The sequence below is a fragment of the Nicotiana tomentosiformis genome, chromosome 1 (genome assembly GCF_000390325.3).
Source record: "Nicotiana tomentosiformis chromosome 1, ASM39032v3, whole genome shotgun sequence".
Lineage (NCBI taxonomy): Eukaryota > Viridiplantae > Streptophyta > Magnoliopsida > Solanales > Solanaceae > Nicotiana > Nicotiana tomentosiformis.
The window spans coordinates 54728816-54742919 of NC_090812.1; the positions used below are offsets into that span (position 1 = coordinate 54728816).

At 32.2% G+C, this 14104-nt stretch overlaps 1 protein-coding gene across 2 annotated transcripts; it reads left to right on the plus strand.

Moving 5' to 3' along the window:
* The first annotated feature begins 7263 nt into the window (after positions 1–7263).
* Positions 7264–13337, plus strand: LOC104099577 (pentatricopeptide repeat-containing protein At1g01970). 2 transcript variants are annotated; one of them, XR_687040.4, is made up of 3 exons: positions 7264–7909; positions 11779–12635; positions 12904–13337. XR_687040.4 is itself a non-coding variant. In XM_009606616.4 (2 exons), the coding sequence occupies exons 1-2, from the start codon at positions 7445–7447 to the stop codon at positions 12544–12546; spliced, it is 1233 nt and encodes a 410-aa protein (XP_009604911.1). In that variant the 5' UTR covers positions 7264–7444; the 3' UTR covers positions 12547–13337. The 2 variants fall into 2 exon arrangements, 1 of the variants encoding a protein (XP_009604911.1); XM_009606616.4 differs by having other exon boundaries at positions 11779–13337.
* Positions 13338–14104: the final 767 nt, after the last annotated feature.

Genomic DNA, 14104 nt, shown 5'->3' on the forward strand with positions numbered 1-14104 from the left:
CCCTTATTTTGGATTGAGTGCCATGTGGCACCACCAGATGAAAACGACTCATTTTTTTTTTTTACCCGATTCGTTTTAAAAAACCCACTATCCGACCCGTTTTAAAATTTAATTTTTTAAAGCATATATTTTGTAAGAACTGGGAAAAAAAATTTGTTGTTGTAAAAACTGAAAAAAAAAAAAGAATTTACAAAATATATATTTTTAAGTTTTTTTAAAGTATTTTTTTTGTAAAAATTAAAAAAAAAATATTTTTTTGTAAAAACTGGAAAAAAAAACTCTTCTAAAGCAGTGGACTACATATGCATTAGTTTAAAAAATATATATATTTTGTAAAATCTTTTTTTTCTTCAGTTTTTACAAAAACTATACTTTAAAAAACTGAAAAAACTGAAAAATATATATTTCGCAAATTTCTTTTTTTTCTTTCAATTTTTACAAAATATATATTTTCAGTTTTTTTTTCAATTTTTACAAAAAAAATACTTTAAAAAAACTGAAAAAACTTAAAAATATATATATTGCAAATTCTTTTTTTTCTTTCAATTTTTACAAAATATGTATTTTTCAGCTTTTTTCAGTTTTTACAAAAAATATTTTTTTTAAAGTTTTTACAACAAAAATACTTTAAATAAACTGAAAAAACTTAAAAATATATATATTGCAAATTCCTTTTTTTCAGTTTTTACAAAAAAAATCCAGTTTTTACAAAATATATGCTTTAAAATAACTGAAAAAACTGATTTTAAAACGGGTCGGGTGGTGGGTTTTTTAAAACGGATCGGGTAAAAAAAAAAGAAATGGGTCGTTTTCATCTGATGCTGCCACGTGGCACTCCATCCAAAATAAGGGTATATTTGTTCCAAAGTATGACGGGAGGGGTATAAATGACCCAATAGTATAACGAGGGGTATTCTTAAACCATTTTCGAAAGTATAGGAGTATATTTGACCCTTAGCCGCATTAAATCCAATGTCAAGACTTCTATAATAATGATCAATTCAGAAGAATGTTTTGGATTAATAGTCCGGTTACCCAAGCTTATTTGGCCTTTTTTTAAAAAGTATTTTTTCCTAAGTTAAATTGTTTGGTCAAGCTTTTATAAATATTTTGAAGCAAATTCTGATAAGTATAAAAAAAGTAGTTTTTTCCTAAAAATACTTTTTTTAAAAGTAATTCGAGAAAAAATACACTTATAATCACTTTTTAAAAGTTTGGTCAAACACTAATTGATGCTCAAAGTATTTTTAAAATTAGTTACTCAAACACAAATTACTTTTTATCAAAAATAGAAAAGTACTTTTCAAAATAAGTTGATTTTAGAAGTTTGGCCAAACATGCTATAAAAGCTCACATTTAAATTTACAAGAATATGGATACGCCAGTTAATAGATAAATGGGACTAAACGCACTCGTAACCACTTTTAGATTTGTTTAAACATATTTAGTGTTATTTGTGAAATATTTAAAGTTTGACAAAAAAAATAAACCACCACACAAATGCTATTGTTTCTTTGAGTAAAACTCAGTTTACCCCCTTAACCTTATAGGTTGGGAAATGACACCCCTCGCATTTTGAATGAGAAAGTGAACCCCCTATGTAATCTTTTTCCAATTAGGTTTTCTTTTTCTTCCTCTCCTTCATTTTTTTTGGAAAAATAACTTCTTGTTTATTCATGATTTGCTTTACACATTAACTAACCTTGATTAAATATAGAAGTGCGGCTAAACTCCTTAGGACAATCTTCTGTATTGTTGCTCGTTCTAGATGAAAGCTAACTTCCAGCCATTCTTTACCATAAATCAAACAACTGAAAGTGAGATAAAGGACCATAGAACACAATGTCATTATATACCTAAACAACAACTGATAATTCAATGGGTCAATTCATTATTTGATCCTTTACAAAATGTCATTTTGCTTTGAGGATGTTTCAAATTGTCATTTTGGTTTATGACCTTTGTGGGACCTACATGCCATCCAAGTCAGCATTTGTGATTGTGTTGGAAAATTGGTGCAAATTGGAGGGCCTCATTGCAATTAAAATATTATCAAACCATATGCCTAGAAAAAAGAAGCGAGCGAATTTTCTCCATCAATGATAAGTCCAAGCTTCCAAATACGTCTATTGCGTGAAAAAAAATAGTTGCATTGAGTTCATAAATGTCTAAGTAAGTAATACATTACTTCAACTTCTATTTTTTTTGTTATTTTATGAAATGTTAGCATATTAAATGTAGGAGGTTGCTATTATAAAATGTAAGATATTGATATTAATTGACTTTTATTTTTATTTACAGGTAATCAATATATGTAGATATCAATGGGTGATTTGACTATTTGCATTGAGTTTGAGTCTAAGGAGAAGAAAATTATTAGGGTGATTCATTATCGCCAAAGAGTACGTTATAATGACTTGGTAGAAGTAATATGTCAGCGACGCAAGATAACATGTAACCCGAAAAATATTATTATAAGTTACAAGCCAATGGTTTTGGATAAAACTTGGCAAGAGACTTTGTATGATCAAATAGATGATGATTTTGATTTAAAGTCCTATTTAACAATTGTTGATGAACGGGGTGCTAGGCCAACATTGAAAGTTTGTTTACTTGAGGATGCATATGAAATTGAAAAGAAAAGTGCAGTAAAACAAGTTATATTTAGTGGTTACCATTTATTATGTTTATTATTATTTTTTAATTAAAACATAATTTATCTTAATGAAACGTCTAAATTTAGTTGATAACAAGTGCGATCATGCTTGTTAAGTAATTATTCATAATAACTCCAAGTTACAACGAAAGAAAGATAATGCGTATATTATGGTCTTAATCTCTTATGAACAAATAATGATCTCTTACGACCGTGATACTTATCTCTTGCGACAATGAGTAGATCTCTCAAGTTATATTTAGTGGTCACTCTTTATTATATTTATTATTTTTTAATAAAACGTAACTTATTTTAATGAAACGTCTAAATTTAGTTGATAGTAAGTGCGGTCATGCTTGTTAAGTAACTATTCATAATAACTCCAAGTTATAACGAAAGAAAGATAATGCGTATATTAGGGGTATCAATGGATATTCGAAAAGAACACATGTTATTACATTCTACTTCTACTTGTAAATTTTACATGATATTTTAAAAAATACTGAAAATTAACCGAACCGTACCGATACCGATACCGAAGAGAAACCGACATGATTAGAATGGTTTCGAAAAGTCTAATTTTGGTTATACATAATAGAATAACCGAAAAATTGATATGGTACAAATTTTATAAAATAACCGGCCGAACTGAACCATTGACACCCCTAGCGTATATTATGGTCTTAATCGATTATGAACAACTAATGATCTCTTACGACCATGATATAGATCTTTTGCGACCATGAGTAGATCTCTCGAGTTATATTTTTATTTGTCGCCATTTATTATGTTTATTATTTTTTAATTAAAATGCAATTTTATCGTCTTGACACTTCCAAATTCAGTTGGTAGTAAGTGCGATCATGCTTGTTAAGTAATTATTCATAATAACCCCAAGTTACAACGAAGGAAAGATAATGCGTATATTATGATCTTAATCTCTTACGACCATGATACAGATCTCTTGCGACCATGAGTAGATCTCTCAAGTTATATTTAGTGGTCACCCTTTATTATATTTATTGTTTTTTAACTACAACACAATTTATCTTTTTGAAACTTTCAAATTTAGTTGGTAGTAAGTGCAATCATGCTTGTCAAGTAATTATTCATACTAACTCCAAATTACAATGAAAGAAAGTTAATGTGTATATTATGGTCTTAATCTCTTATGAACAACTAATGATCTTTTACGACCTTGACATAGATCTCTTGCGACCATGGCGATTTGAAGCATGAAATTTGTGTGGTAAACTGTAGGAGATATTAATATAAAATATAGGAGATTCTTCTATTGCAATGTAGGAGATATTTATGTTCACATAAGAGATTGATATATAAAGTATAAGAGATCTCTTACGACTAAATGCTAGATCTCTTACACATGAGATTATAAATTGCAAGATACTAATGAACGTAACAAAAAAGATTTTAGAATAAAGCATAGGAGAAAATATATGTATAACATGGGAGATAATTAGATTCTAAACATTTAAACATTTGACAGCAATTGGATTGGTTCAAAACATCTGCACCATAAGTTTTACTTCCATGAATATTATCCAAGGATTTTTCACCTTTTCTGAATGTATCTTTAAATACTCCTCAGCCTTGCCTAACCGCTCCTCAAACATATTTATTGCTTCATAATCCCATACCTATCAAGGGAAACATATGTATACTGCTATTCAATTATAGAATAATTAACCCAAATAGCCGTCCACCTAACCGCTTAAACTAAAAATAGTCGGTGGAGGTATAATGTATATATAATTTATGTATTATATGTGTATAATTGTGTAGAATGAATGTATAATCTATGCATATGGCCAAAAAAGTAAACAATGAATATGACCAGCTATTTGTGTAAAGATCCCTAAATTATAAGATGTTATAAGAAAATAATAACGATTAATTAACAATAAAACTTATAACATAACTTAAACACATCAGATATTAGAATAAACATAAGAGATCATATATATACATTAAACTAGTTATATAAGAGATTTTACAAAGCTTTTAACTAGTACATTAGCAAAAACTTTAAACTAGTTATATAACAGATCTTACAACAAAACATAAGAGATCTAAACTAGTTATATAAGAGATCTTACAACAAAACATAAGAGATCATTAACTTTAAACACAAGAGATATTAGAATAAACATAAGAGATCATATATAAACTTTAAACTAGTTATATAAGAGATCTTACAACAAAACACAAGAGATCATTAACTTTAAATACAAGAGATATTAGAATATACATAAGAGATTATATATATATATATATATATATGATACAATGATCATTAGCAATTTAAGGCTTTTAAACATTTGAGAAATATTATTAACTTCAAACGTAAAATACAAATGGAGAAGAAAAACAACAATCACAATCAATACAAAGTCCTCAAGCTATATTTGTGTTTCGAGCAGCAAATTCGACATTAATTGTTATCCCCAGTCTTATTGAATTGTGGAAGTCAAATAATTTCACGGGCCTCGTGAAATGAAAAACTACGAAGAAAAATTCACATGGATTTAGGAAAGGCCTGGATGAAAACAAGAAAAACAAGAATTTGTGTTTCATTTTCCGTAGCTTTGACAAATTCAAGTGGAACAAAAAATTGAGTTACCTCATTTTCCCCCAGTTTGGACAAGAAACAATGGGGATCTTAGAACATAGCAGAACATAAAGGACTAGAAAACATAAAAAAATGGAGAATTTAGAAGCCAACACTCTTTCAGTCGAAATCGACGGAAGGGTTTTCAAGGGAAGGATTTTGTCTTTCTAGAGAAATTTTCCTACTGTAAAGGAAAAGTATTTGATTTTGGTTTACAAATACGTCCTTTGACATTTGGAGTTTGCAAATGTAGGCTTCTATATTGCCACATAAGAAAATATATAAGAAAAATAATTGAAAAAAATAATATTAAAAGAGGTAGGGACATTTACTTAAATTCAATTTATAAATGGCCATATCATCCTAAAAGCTCTAATTCAATGCTTATCAAAATTTTAGGCCAACATATTAAAGTGACACTAACAAAAGATGTAGCAACAGAAAATTGAACTATATAATAAGACATATGATTGGAAAGTTCTTCATGTTGCATTTTCATGCTGTTGGATTGAAAAGAAATGAATTCCTCCATGATGATCGACGAAGAGAAAGAATATTAGTAGCATGCTTGGCCAAGCTGCAAAAATAAGCTTATTTTGAGAAGTGTTTTTTTTTCTCAAAAGTGTTTTTTTCAAAAATACTTTTGCTGAGAATTTTTTTGTGTTTGGCTAATTTATTTGAAAAGCACTTATGAGTAGCAATTGATATTTGACCAAACTTTTAAAAACTGCTTCTAAGTGTATTTTTTTCAAAAGTACTTTTGGAGAGATGCCACTTTCCAAAACTGCTTCTAATTCTTCCCAAAAATACTTTTTTTCACTTTAAAAACTTGGTCAAACACTTTAACTATATATATATATATATATATATATATATATATATATTTGTTTTTTGAAAAATAAGTGCTTTTGGCTCGAGAAGCTTTGGCCAAACAGGCCGCAGGATTGACAAGTTGGAAAATTACCCACTTGAAAACCAATTCACATAATAATAAAAACATTCTTAGAGTAAAAATAAAAAAAGTGAAAGATGTATAATATCCACGAGATAGATGTGATAATCCCTCGTATTGATCAAGAAGTTGATTTTGAAGAAGATTCGAATACCCACTGCTGTTGAGCAGTACCCATGGTTTCTCGATGATAAGACGATGAATCATATTGTAGTATTTTAGTATATGTACTTTGTCCTTTTGAAATATGAAACATGGCAAATAATGTTGTGTATATATATATATATATACATATATAAAATTTGTACAACAAAAACATATTCGGTATATTTTCACGTATGAGAATAGTAGTATATACGCTGTCTTTATCCCTACCCTGTGAAAGTAAAGATGCCGTTTTCGAAAGGCCCCAATTCAAAAATTGAAATTTGCACACAAGCAAAAATCTATTGACATGGCGTGTTACTTCAATAGAAGAAAGCAACTCACCTTGAAAAGTTTGTCTGGTGTTGAAATGAGTTTGGTTTTTTTCTCAAGATTCCAAAGCCACTAATCCAAGAATTTACTTAAAAATAAATTACTGTAATTTGTGCAACCAAAATTTTACCAGAATATAGCGCCAAAAAATATTTTTTTGTGCCAAATATATTCTCTCCAAAAAAGGATTGTTTTGACTTTCTACTTTTATGGATAACAATTTATTTATTTTAAAAAAAGGAGAAGAAAAAGAAAAAGAAAGCTTATTAATCGACAAAAGAATGCATAAGGGAAGGTCTACTGATCAATTGTGTTTTAATCTTTATATAATAGAGAAAAGACCTGCATTTGTAAAGCACAAGCAAATGCGTTCAGGATACAATTTTTTAAAGTTTGATTCGCACTTTAGAAAGAAGCACAGAAGAAGAAGAGGAGGGTATCTTTGGCTTTTTAAGTTTTTAATATTTTACAGATATTGGCTATGTTTTAAAACAGCTGCTTAGGAGCCCCACAATACCCGGCAAAATAAGATTAAATATTAAGTATTAACCCGTTTATTATCCACTTAGCCAGTTAGCCTCTCCAGTTTTCCAAGAAACGCTTCGGCTTGACCGAATTGTTGTTGGCTGCTCGCAGTGATGATGGCAGATTGAAAAGAGCCCACAAAATTCTGTGGGAGAAACCCATTAATCTTGCAGTATTCTGGTATTAATTAATATCTGAATTTGACATGGGTTTTACGGCATATGGTGTCTTTTCTTGTTCCATTCAAACATCTCCATTAAGCAATACTATTCGAAGAATCCATCACTACCCTTTAAATTGTGTTTTTCCCTTGCAAAAAGTTACCATTTTTGGGTACGGTGAATTGGGTTTTAAGCCATTATTAGCTGTGAGTAATGTAGCAGCTGAGAAGGGTAGTGCTGAAAACCAAGCTAATGATAAACCCAGGTATAAGTGGGTTAAGATAGGCTCTGATATTACTGAGGTACAGAAACAGGCTATTTTGAAGCTCCCACCAAAGATGGCAAATAGATGTAAGGCATTAATGCAACAGATCATTTGCTATTCAGCTGAAAAGGGTAGTGTGTCACTCTTGTTAGAGGCTTGGGTGAAGAGTATGAAGCCCGAGAGAGCTGATTGGCTTGAGGCACTCAAAGAATTGGACAGGCTGAATCATCCCTTGTATTTTGAGGTAATTTCAGTTTCTTCCTCTACAACATAGTTCTTGATTTCACCAAAGTCTTGCTTGCTGCTGACTTATGTTCATATTCATTGAGTTTGTCACTTAAAGTTTGCTGTATTAGTATTCTATTTACTCAATCTTCTATCTATTGTGGAAGATTGTTAATTACAACCATTATTTTGGCCACGTTTTTAAACTCAAAATGTGGTCAGGATTGTGCTTGAGTGTCACATTTCCTTCATCAAACTTGAAGGATGTAGACAGAAATGGTTGGAACTTTTTTCTACTTGTAATTGGTTGGTTTATACTTCTAGTCCATGTTCATATCACTTTAAGGGTGGTTATTTGGAACCATCTCCAAAAATTTGTGTTCAACAACTGTTGATATTGCCTCCTGTTACTAACTTCATGATGTTTTTCGTTCCCACAAATTTCGTAGGTGGTTTTGGAACTACTCTGCCAAATCATATGCATTCTTTCTTTTATTCCATGTCTTCCATACCTTAACCTCTGACACTGATTTGTCTGATCTTTCTGCTGCCATTAAATATTGAAGTTAAAGATCCTTTTTTTGGGTTGAAGACTTCAATCTATTCCCATTATTTGTCTGTCCTGTTCTTTCCTTGTGGAGTTTAGTTGGAGGGCTCACTATTTCAGCACTAAAGGTTTGTATTAATGGCTTGAAGTAGTATTGGGATCACTTTGCATTGGCTAAACTTTTGTCCTACAAGAATTTGACTCCATTTCTTGTCAAATAGTGTGTGTTTCCTCTTCATAAGCTTTTGATTTGTAGACATTCTCCTTGAAATAGCTGGTACCCTCGCACTAGTTTTAATGTTATTTAAACAGGAATCAGGAAGCTAGATCCAAATTGGATGAATTTGTTATCTTTGTCAATCATCATCCACTGGATAGTAGATTAGAGATTTTATTCACCTATCCGTTAGATAATTGAAATTAGGAGATGCACAATTACCTACTAAGACTTAAATAACTATATGTCTTCTACGGCATCTGTGGTCTTTTCTATAATGGTTGCTATGTTGAGAGGTTGTTTTCTTCAATTGATCTTTAAACAGAGAGGCAATGGCTTAGATATCTTCCCTGAAGTTATGAGGTGTATGTCCGACTTCTGTCTTTTTCTGTGTAGAAGGTTGCCTCATTGCTTTTTAGAATTAAAACCAAAAACTGCTCTTCTCTGTTCTCACAAAACTCAATTGACTTTGTTCCCTGTCTACCAGAAACGCTTGACGATTTCCACTCCTTACTTTACAGTTCACGCTAATATGTACTATTATTTTGAGCTGATGCAGCTTTTTACAAACTAACTAATTACTTTTAACAAATTCAAGCTAATTTTTCAAACAATTTGTCTAAATCAGTATACAAAATCTATTAAATCTTTTTTACTCTTAATCTCTGCGATAGGTCATGTTTTTTTTTTGTGCCGGAGAATAATTGTCTTTCATCACCACCCTATTTCTTTCTTCAGTTGCCATTAACATTATTGTGAGATGGCAGGGCATCTTTCTATAACTGTCATATGGATGTGCTACGGTGCTAGTACTTTTTACTCTGGCATAACCTTACCGGTTTGTGGTAAAACACTTGATGCAGTGACTTAGTTGTTCTCGTAAAAGCTTGCTCCCCTCTCCCTAGGAGATGAGGGCAACTGGCACATGTCAAAGATCCTAGTTACAGCTAACTAGCCCTCCGGCAATTTCAATCAACTATGCCTCAATCTCAAATTTGTTGTGGTTGGCTACATGAATAATTTGTATCCATTCCGCTCTATTCATGTCTATATCATTCATATACTAAATTATTTGTCTTTCAAGGCACATTAGAGATTATCTAAAACTAGGGTTCTTAAAATTTCATACTTATCCACCTATCCAAAAAATTACTAAAAAACTTCATATTTATCCCTGTACATGCATATAAGTCTTACTAGATTAAATGATTAATTTATTACTGCTGTCGAAAGCCTCAGTTACTGGTTATTTGAGTTGCCTTGTTTCCTTTTCGTTGTAGTGTCAATTTGTTACTGCAAGTTACTGGTTTCTTTTACAGTTGGATGTGCAGAATTCCGACTTCGTTAGTAATCCTAAGAGCTCCATGACAGCATATACACAAACAACTTCCTTAATTTAAACCTGGGGAGAGGGTGGAGGTTTTATTGTGAGGGCGAGGGCACAGACCAGCAATCTATGACCTTAGCTTATTTAGAAGCTATAAGGAGGAAAACTGCACTTTGAAGTATGTGTAAATGCATCTTGCCAGATACTTGCCGTGTTATTATTTGGAATCCCTTTCAATCAGAAAACTATAGAATCATTAGAATACCATGGAGATCTTCTAATTCATTAATAGTCCATGAATATAGAATTATTTTAACATAACTTTTCTTAAATGGTAGTATATATTAATCTATACCCTGGTATGTGCCTAAGGGATTGCTAGTTTATGGTATGCCTTCCCATTCGGTTGGGTTATTTGAAGCCAATGTTTGATTTAGAGGGTGTTTGGATTGGCTTTTAAGCTGGTCAAACTAAAATTTAAGCTCTTTTTAGTGCAAAAACAAAAAGTGCTTAAAACAAGTTAAAATGTGCTTAAAACAAGCCAAAAGTCATAAGCAGGGCAACCCAACTTATGGCTTTTTGGCTTTTAAGCTATCTACGTTTGACCAATAATTTTACCTATTATCCCTTGTCTTTTTTCAGAATCATCAAAATGCTCTCATTCCATTGCAACATATCTTTTCTTCTCCTACTTCTCCTCCACTTTTTCATCAAGCTTCTCCTGAATGAGAGCTTTTCCGTTTTATTTCTTGATGTTTTAATAGTTTCATTTCTTTTCATCTTTTTTTTTTCTTTTTCTTTCAACTACTTAACCAAGTTATTTCTTTGTAAATACGCTACGAAAACCATGAAAAAAAAAGGAAAAATTAGGAACAATGAAGAAAGAGAAGAACAAAATCAAATTAATTAGATGAATAGTTACGAGCAATGAAGAAGGAAAAATAGCATATCAGTAAATATGTTACTTCAGTAATTAATTTATATTTATTAAATACAATTTTTTAATTAATTTAAAATTTAAAGTGAATTGAAACATAACTTCATTTGTTTGTGTATTAATTTAGAATCAAATATTTTGTGATAAGCAACTTCTTTTCAATGTTAACAACTTTAAGGATATTTAAGTCATTCTAACAAATAAAAGCATGCGTCAACATTTCTTTGCCAAATACATCAACAACTTGTTTTCAGTTTCAACACTTCTATCCAAACGCGTAATTGCTTATTTTTAAAACTAGTCGCAGCACTTAAAAAGTGCTTTTAAGCAAAAAATTCGAACGGGCTCTTATACCTAAAAAATTCATGGGTATGAAAAGCTCAAGCCTTTCTCTTTTTCTTTTTCAGAGAGTCGCAATTCCAATCTTCCAAATCCATAAGGTGACTAATATTTAATCTGTGGATTGTTTTCTAGTTCTAGTATTCTCCTAAAGAGCATTTGATTCTTCTATTCCATTGTGTCATTTATCAATAAAGAGTTATCCATCAAACCTTTCAAGTGTGTTAATTTCTGACCACTCTAGCCCCCAAAATTGTTGGAATTTTCCATAGAGCCTCACTATCGATCAGTTATAGAATCACAATTTGGTTAAGAACAAGTGAAGACACATTCTTCTCTTGATCCCAGTTGCAAAGAAAGATAGGAATCAGAAACAGGGCCATAGTTATTGTGAATTTTCTTGATTTCAGTGAACTATGTGCTTACTAATCTGTTCGCCAAACTTATGACTTTTTTTGTGATGAAGAACGAGTAATTCAGTCAACTTATTAGTTCCTTCGGTGCACTTTCTGTATCTCAAGGTAGCTGAAGTGTCCCTCTTAGAAGAATCATTTGAAGCCAATGTTCGTGATTACACCAAGTTAATTCATGGCTATGCAAAGCAGAATCGGCTGAGAGAAGCTGAAAGTATGCTCTTAGCCATGAAGACTAGAGGCTTCACATGTGATCAGGTGGTTCTCACGGCTTTAGTTCACATGTATAGCAAGGCTGGTAACCTTAAGATGGCTGAAGATACTTTTGAAGAGATGAGGTTGCTTGGAGTAGCATTAGATAAGAGATCCTATGGGTCAATGATCATGGCCTACGTCAGAGCTGGAATGCTTGGCGAGGGAGAGGCTTTACTGAGGGAAATGGAAGAACAAGAGATCTATGCTGGAAGAGAAGTTTATAAAGCAATTCTGAGAGCCTATTCGATGATTGGTGATAGCAAAGGAGCTCAAAGGGTCTTTGATACTCTTCAGTTAGCAGGAATAATCCCTGATGCGACCGTCTGTGGGCTGCTTATGAATGCCTATGTTGTGGCTGGTCAACTGAGCGAGGCTTGTATTGCGTTTGAAAATTTGAGAAGAGCTGGCATAGAACCTAATGACAAGTGTATCGCACTGCTGTTGTCAGCTTATGAAACCGAAAACAACCTGAGCAAGGCACTTGATGTTTTGATGAATTTGGAGAGGGATGGTGTTGTGCTTGGTAGAGAAGCTTCCGAAATATTGGCTCGTTGGTTCAAGAAACTTGGGGTAGTTGGAGAAGTGGAGCTTGTGTTGAGAGAATTTATGCATCAAACTTAGTGTATTAAGAATACCGATGCTTTCTGCTGTAGTCTGAAGTTTCTCTCCGTTGCATCTGTTTGAGAACTAGTCTTGGTTCCTATCTACAGGTATGTAACTTCTTTCGCTTAAGAAACTTTGTTTGCTAAATCTGTCTTCAGTAACTCCGGCCAATCCCTGCCTCCACATAAGAAAAAAGGGGCTAGTAAAACAAAGAGAACTGGAAACAAGAGCTGGCTTTTTTCATTCTGACTTGGTGAATATACTCGTAAATCTGCATGCTTGCATATGTTCAAGCACAAGATAATCTCGTGGGCGACACATATGTCAAGCTTTTCGAGCCTAGTGTTTGAGTTTAAATTTTTGGCTTTGGTTCAGGTATCTTCACACTATGCTGTAAGTCGATACAACATACTGCCCAGGAAAGTATCACAAGTTACAGCTGCTTGTTTCAACAAAACAAGCAGAGAGTATGTTTTTCATATTTCTGGTAAGAGCTTGAGGGCAACAAGCAGCTTTTCATGTATGTAAGCAACTCTCAATTACTGGAACAACGGTGTACATAAAAGGTGATGGCTCTGTCCCAACTCCCAAGTGTTGGTTGATCATCTTCTTTCAGCTTCAGTTTTTAGTTATGTGAAACCTTTCCTTGAGTTGGTTCATCCTGAGTTGTAACCCTTATTTTTGTTGAACCTAAGCCAGTAACAAAAATCCAAGTGTTTGATTAGAGAAATATTATTAAGAAAAGTACGTGTACTTCAGATCAGGAAACATACAGCGAATGCCAAAATCTGTCATTTTGATTACTTATTGCATACTTAAGGGCAGGACGAGATTTTGATTATGACAACTACACTTTTTCTCCATAAATTGATTGTTGTTTAGTTCGATAAGTACAATTCCCAGCTCTCATTCCACAAATAGTTTTATTATACTATATAGAATTATAGACTAATACAACAACAACAACCCAGTATAATCCCACTAGTGGGGTCTGGGGAGGTTAATTTGTACGCAGACCTTACACCTACCCTAGGGTAGGGAGGTTGTTTCTGATAAACCCTCGTCCCTCTCTCCAAGAATTCCCCACCTTGCTCTTGGGGTGACTCGAACTCACAATCTCTTGGTTGGAAGTGGAGGGTGCTCACCACTAGAGCAACTCACTCTTGTGACTGAGTTATAGACTAGTCAAAATGGCAAAAGATACTGTGTAAAACTTAAATTAAAGCAATGTGAGAATATGTATTCACTGTTTAATTTTTATGAGCCTATAAATGGTTTAGGAGATATTTGATGCTAATTTAAATTTATAAAGTATGTGATTTTTTGTTTTAACTCGTATTTGGATATATATTATATAGGTGTGTGTGTGTGTAACATGTGTGAAAGAACCATTAAGCAGTTTTTCGGCAAAATTAGTACTGTGTTAATCTAAATTTGATAAATAATTAATGCACTATAAAGAAATAACAACGACAACATGAGTGTTTTCGAATAAATAATCTTATTTGAACCTAAATACATGAGGAACTTGTTCAAAATTAATAAGAGAATTGAGAAACTTGTGATAATTGATTAG

Coding starts and splice junctions, on each gene's coding strand:
- LOC104099577 (XM_009606616.4), top strand. CDS start 7,445: ATGGGTTTTACGGCATATGGTGTCTTTTCTTGTTCCATTCAAACATCT. Junction 7,910..11,778: donor ATCATCCCTTGTATTTTGAG/GTAATTTCAGTT, acceptor CTGTATCTCAAG/GTAGCTGAAGTGTCCCTCTT.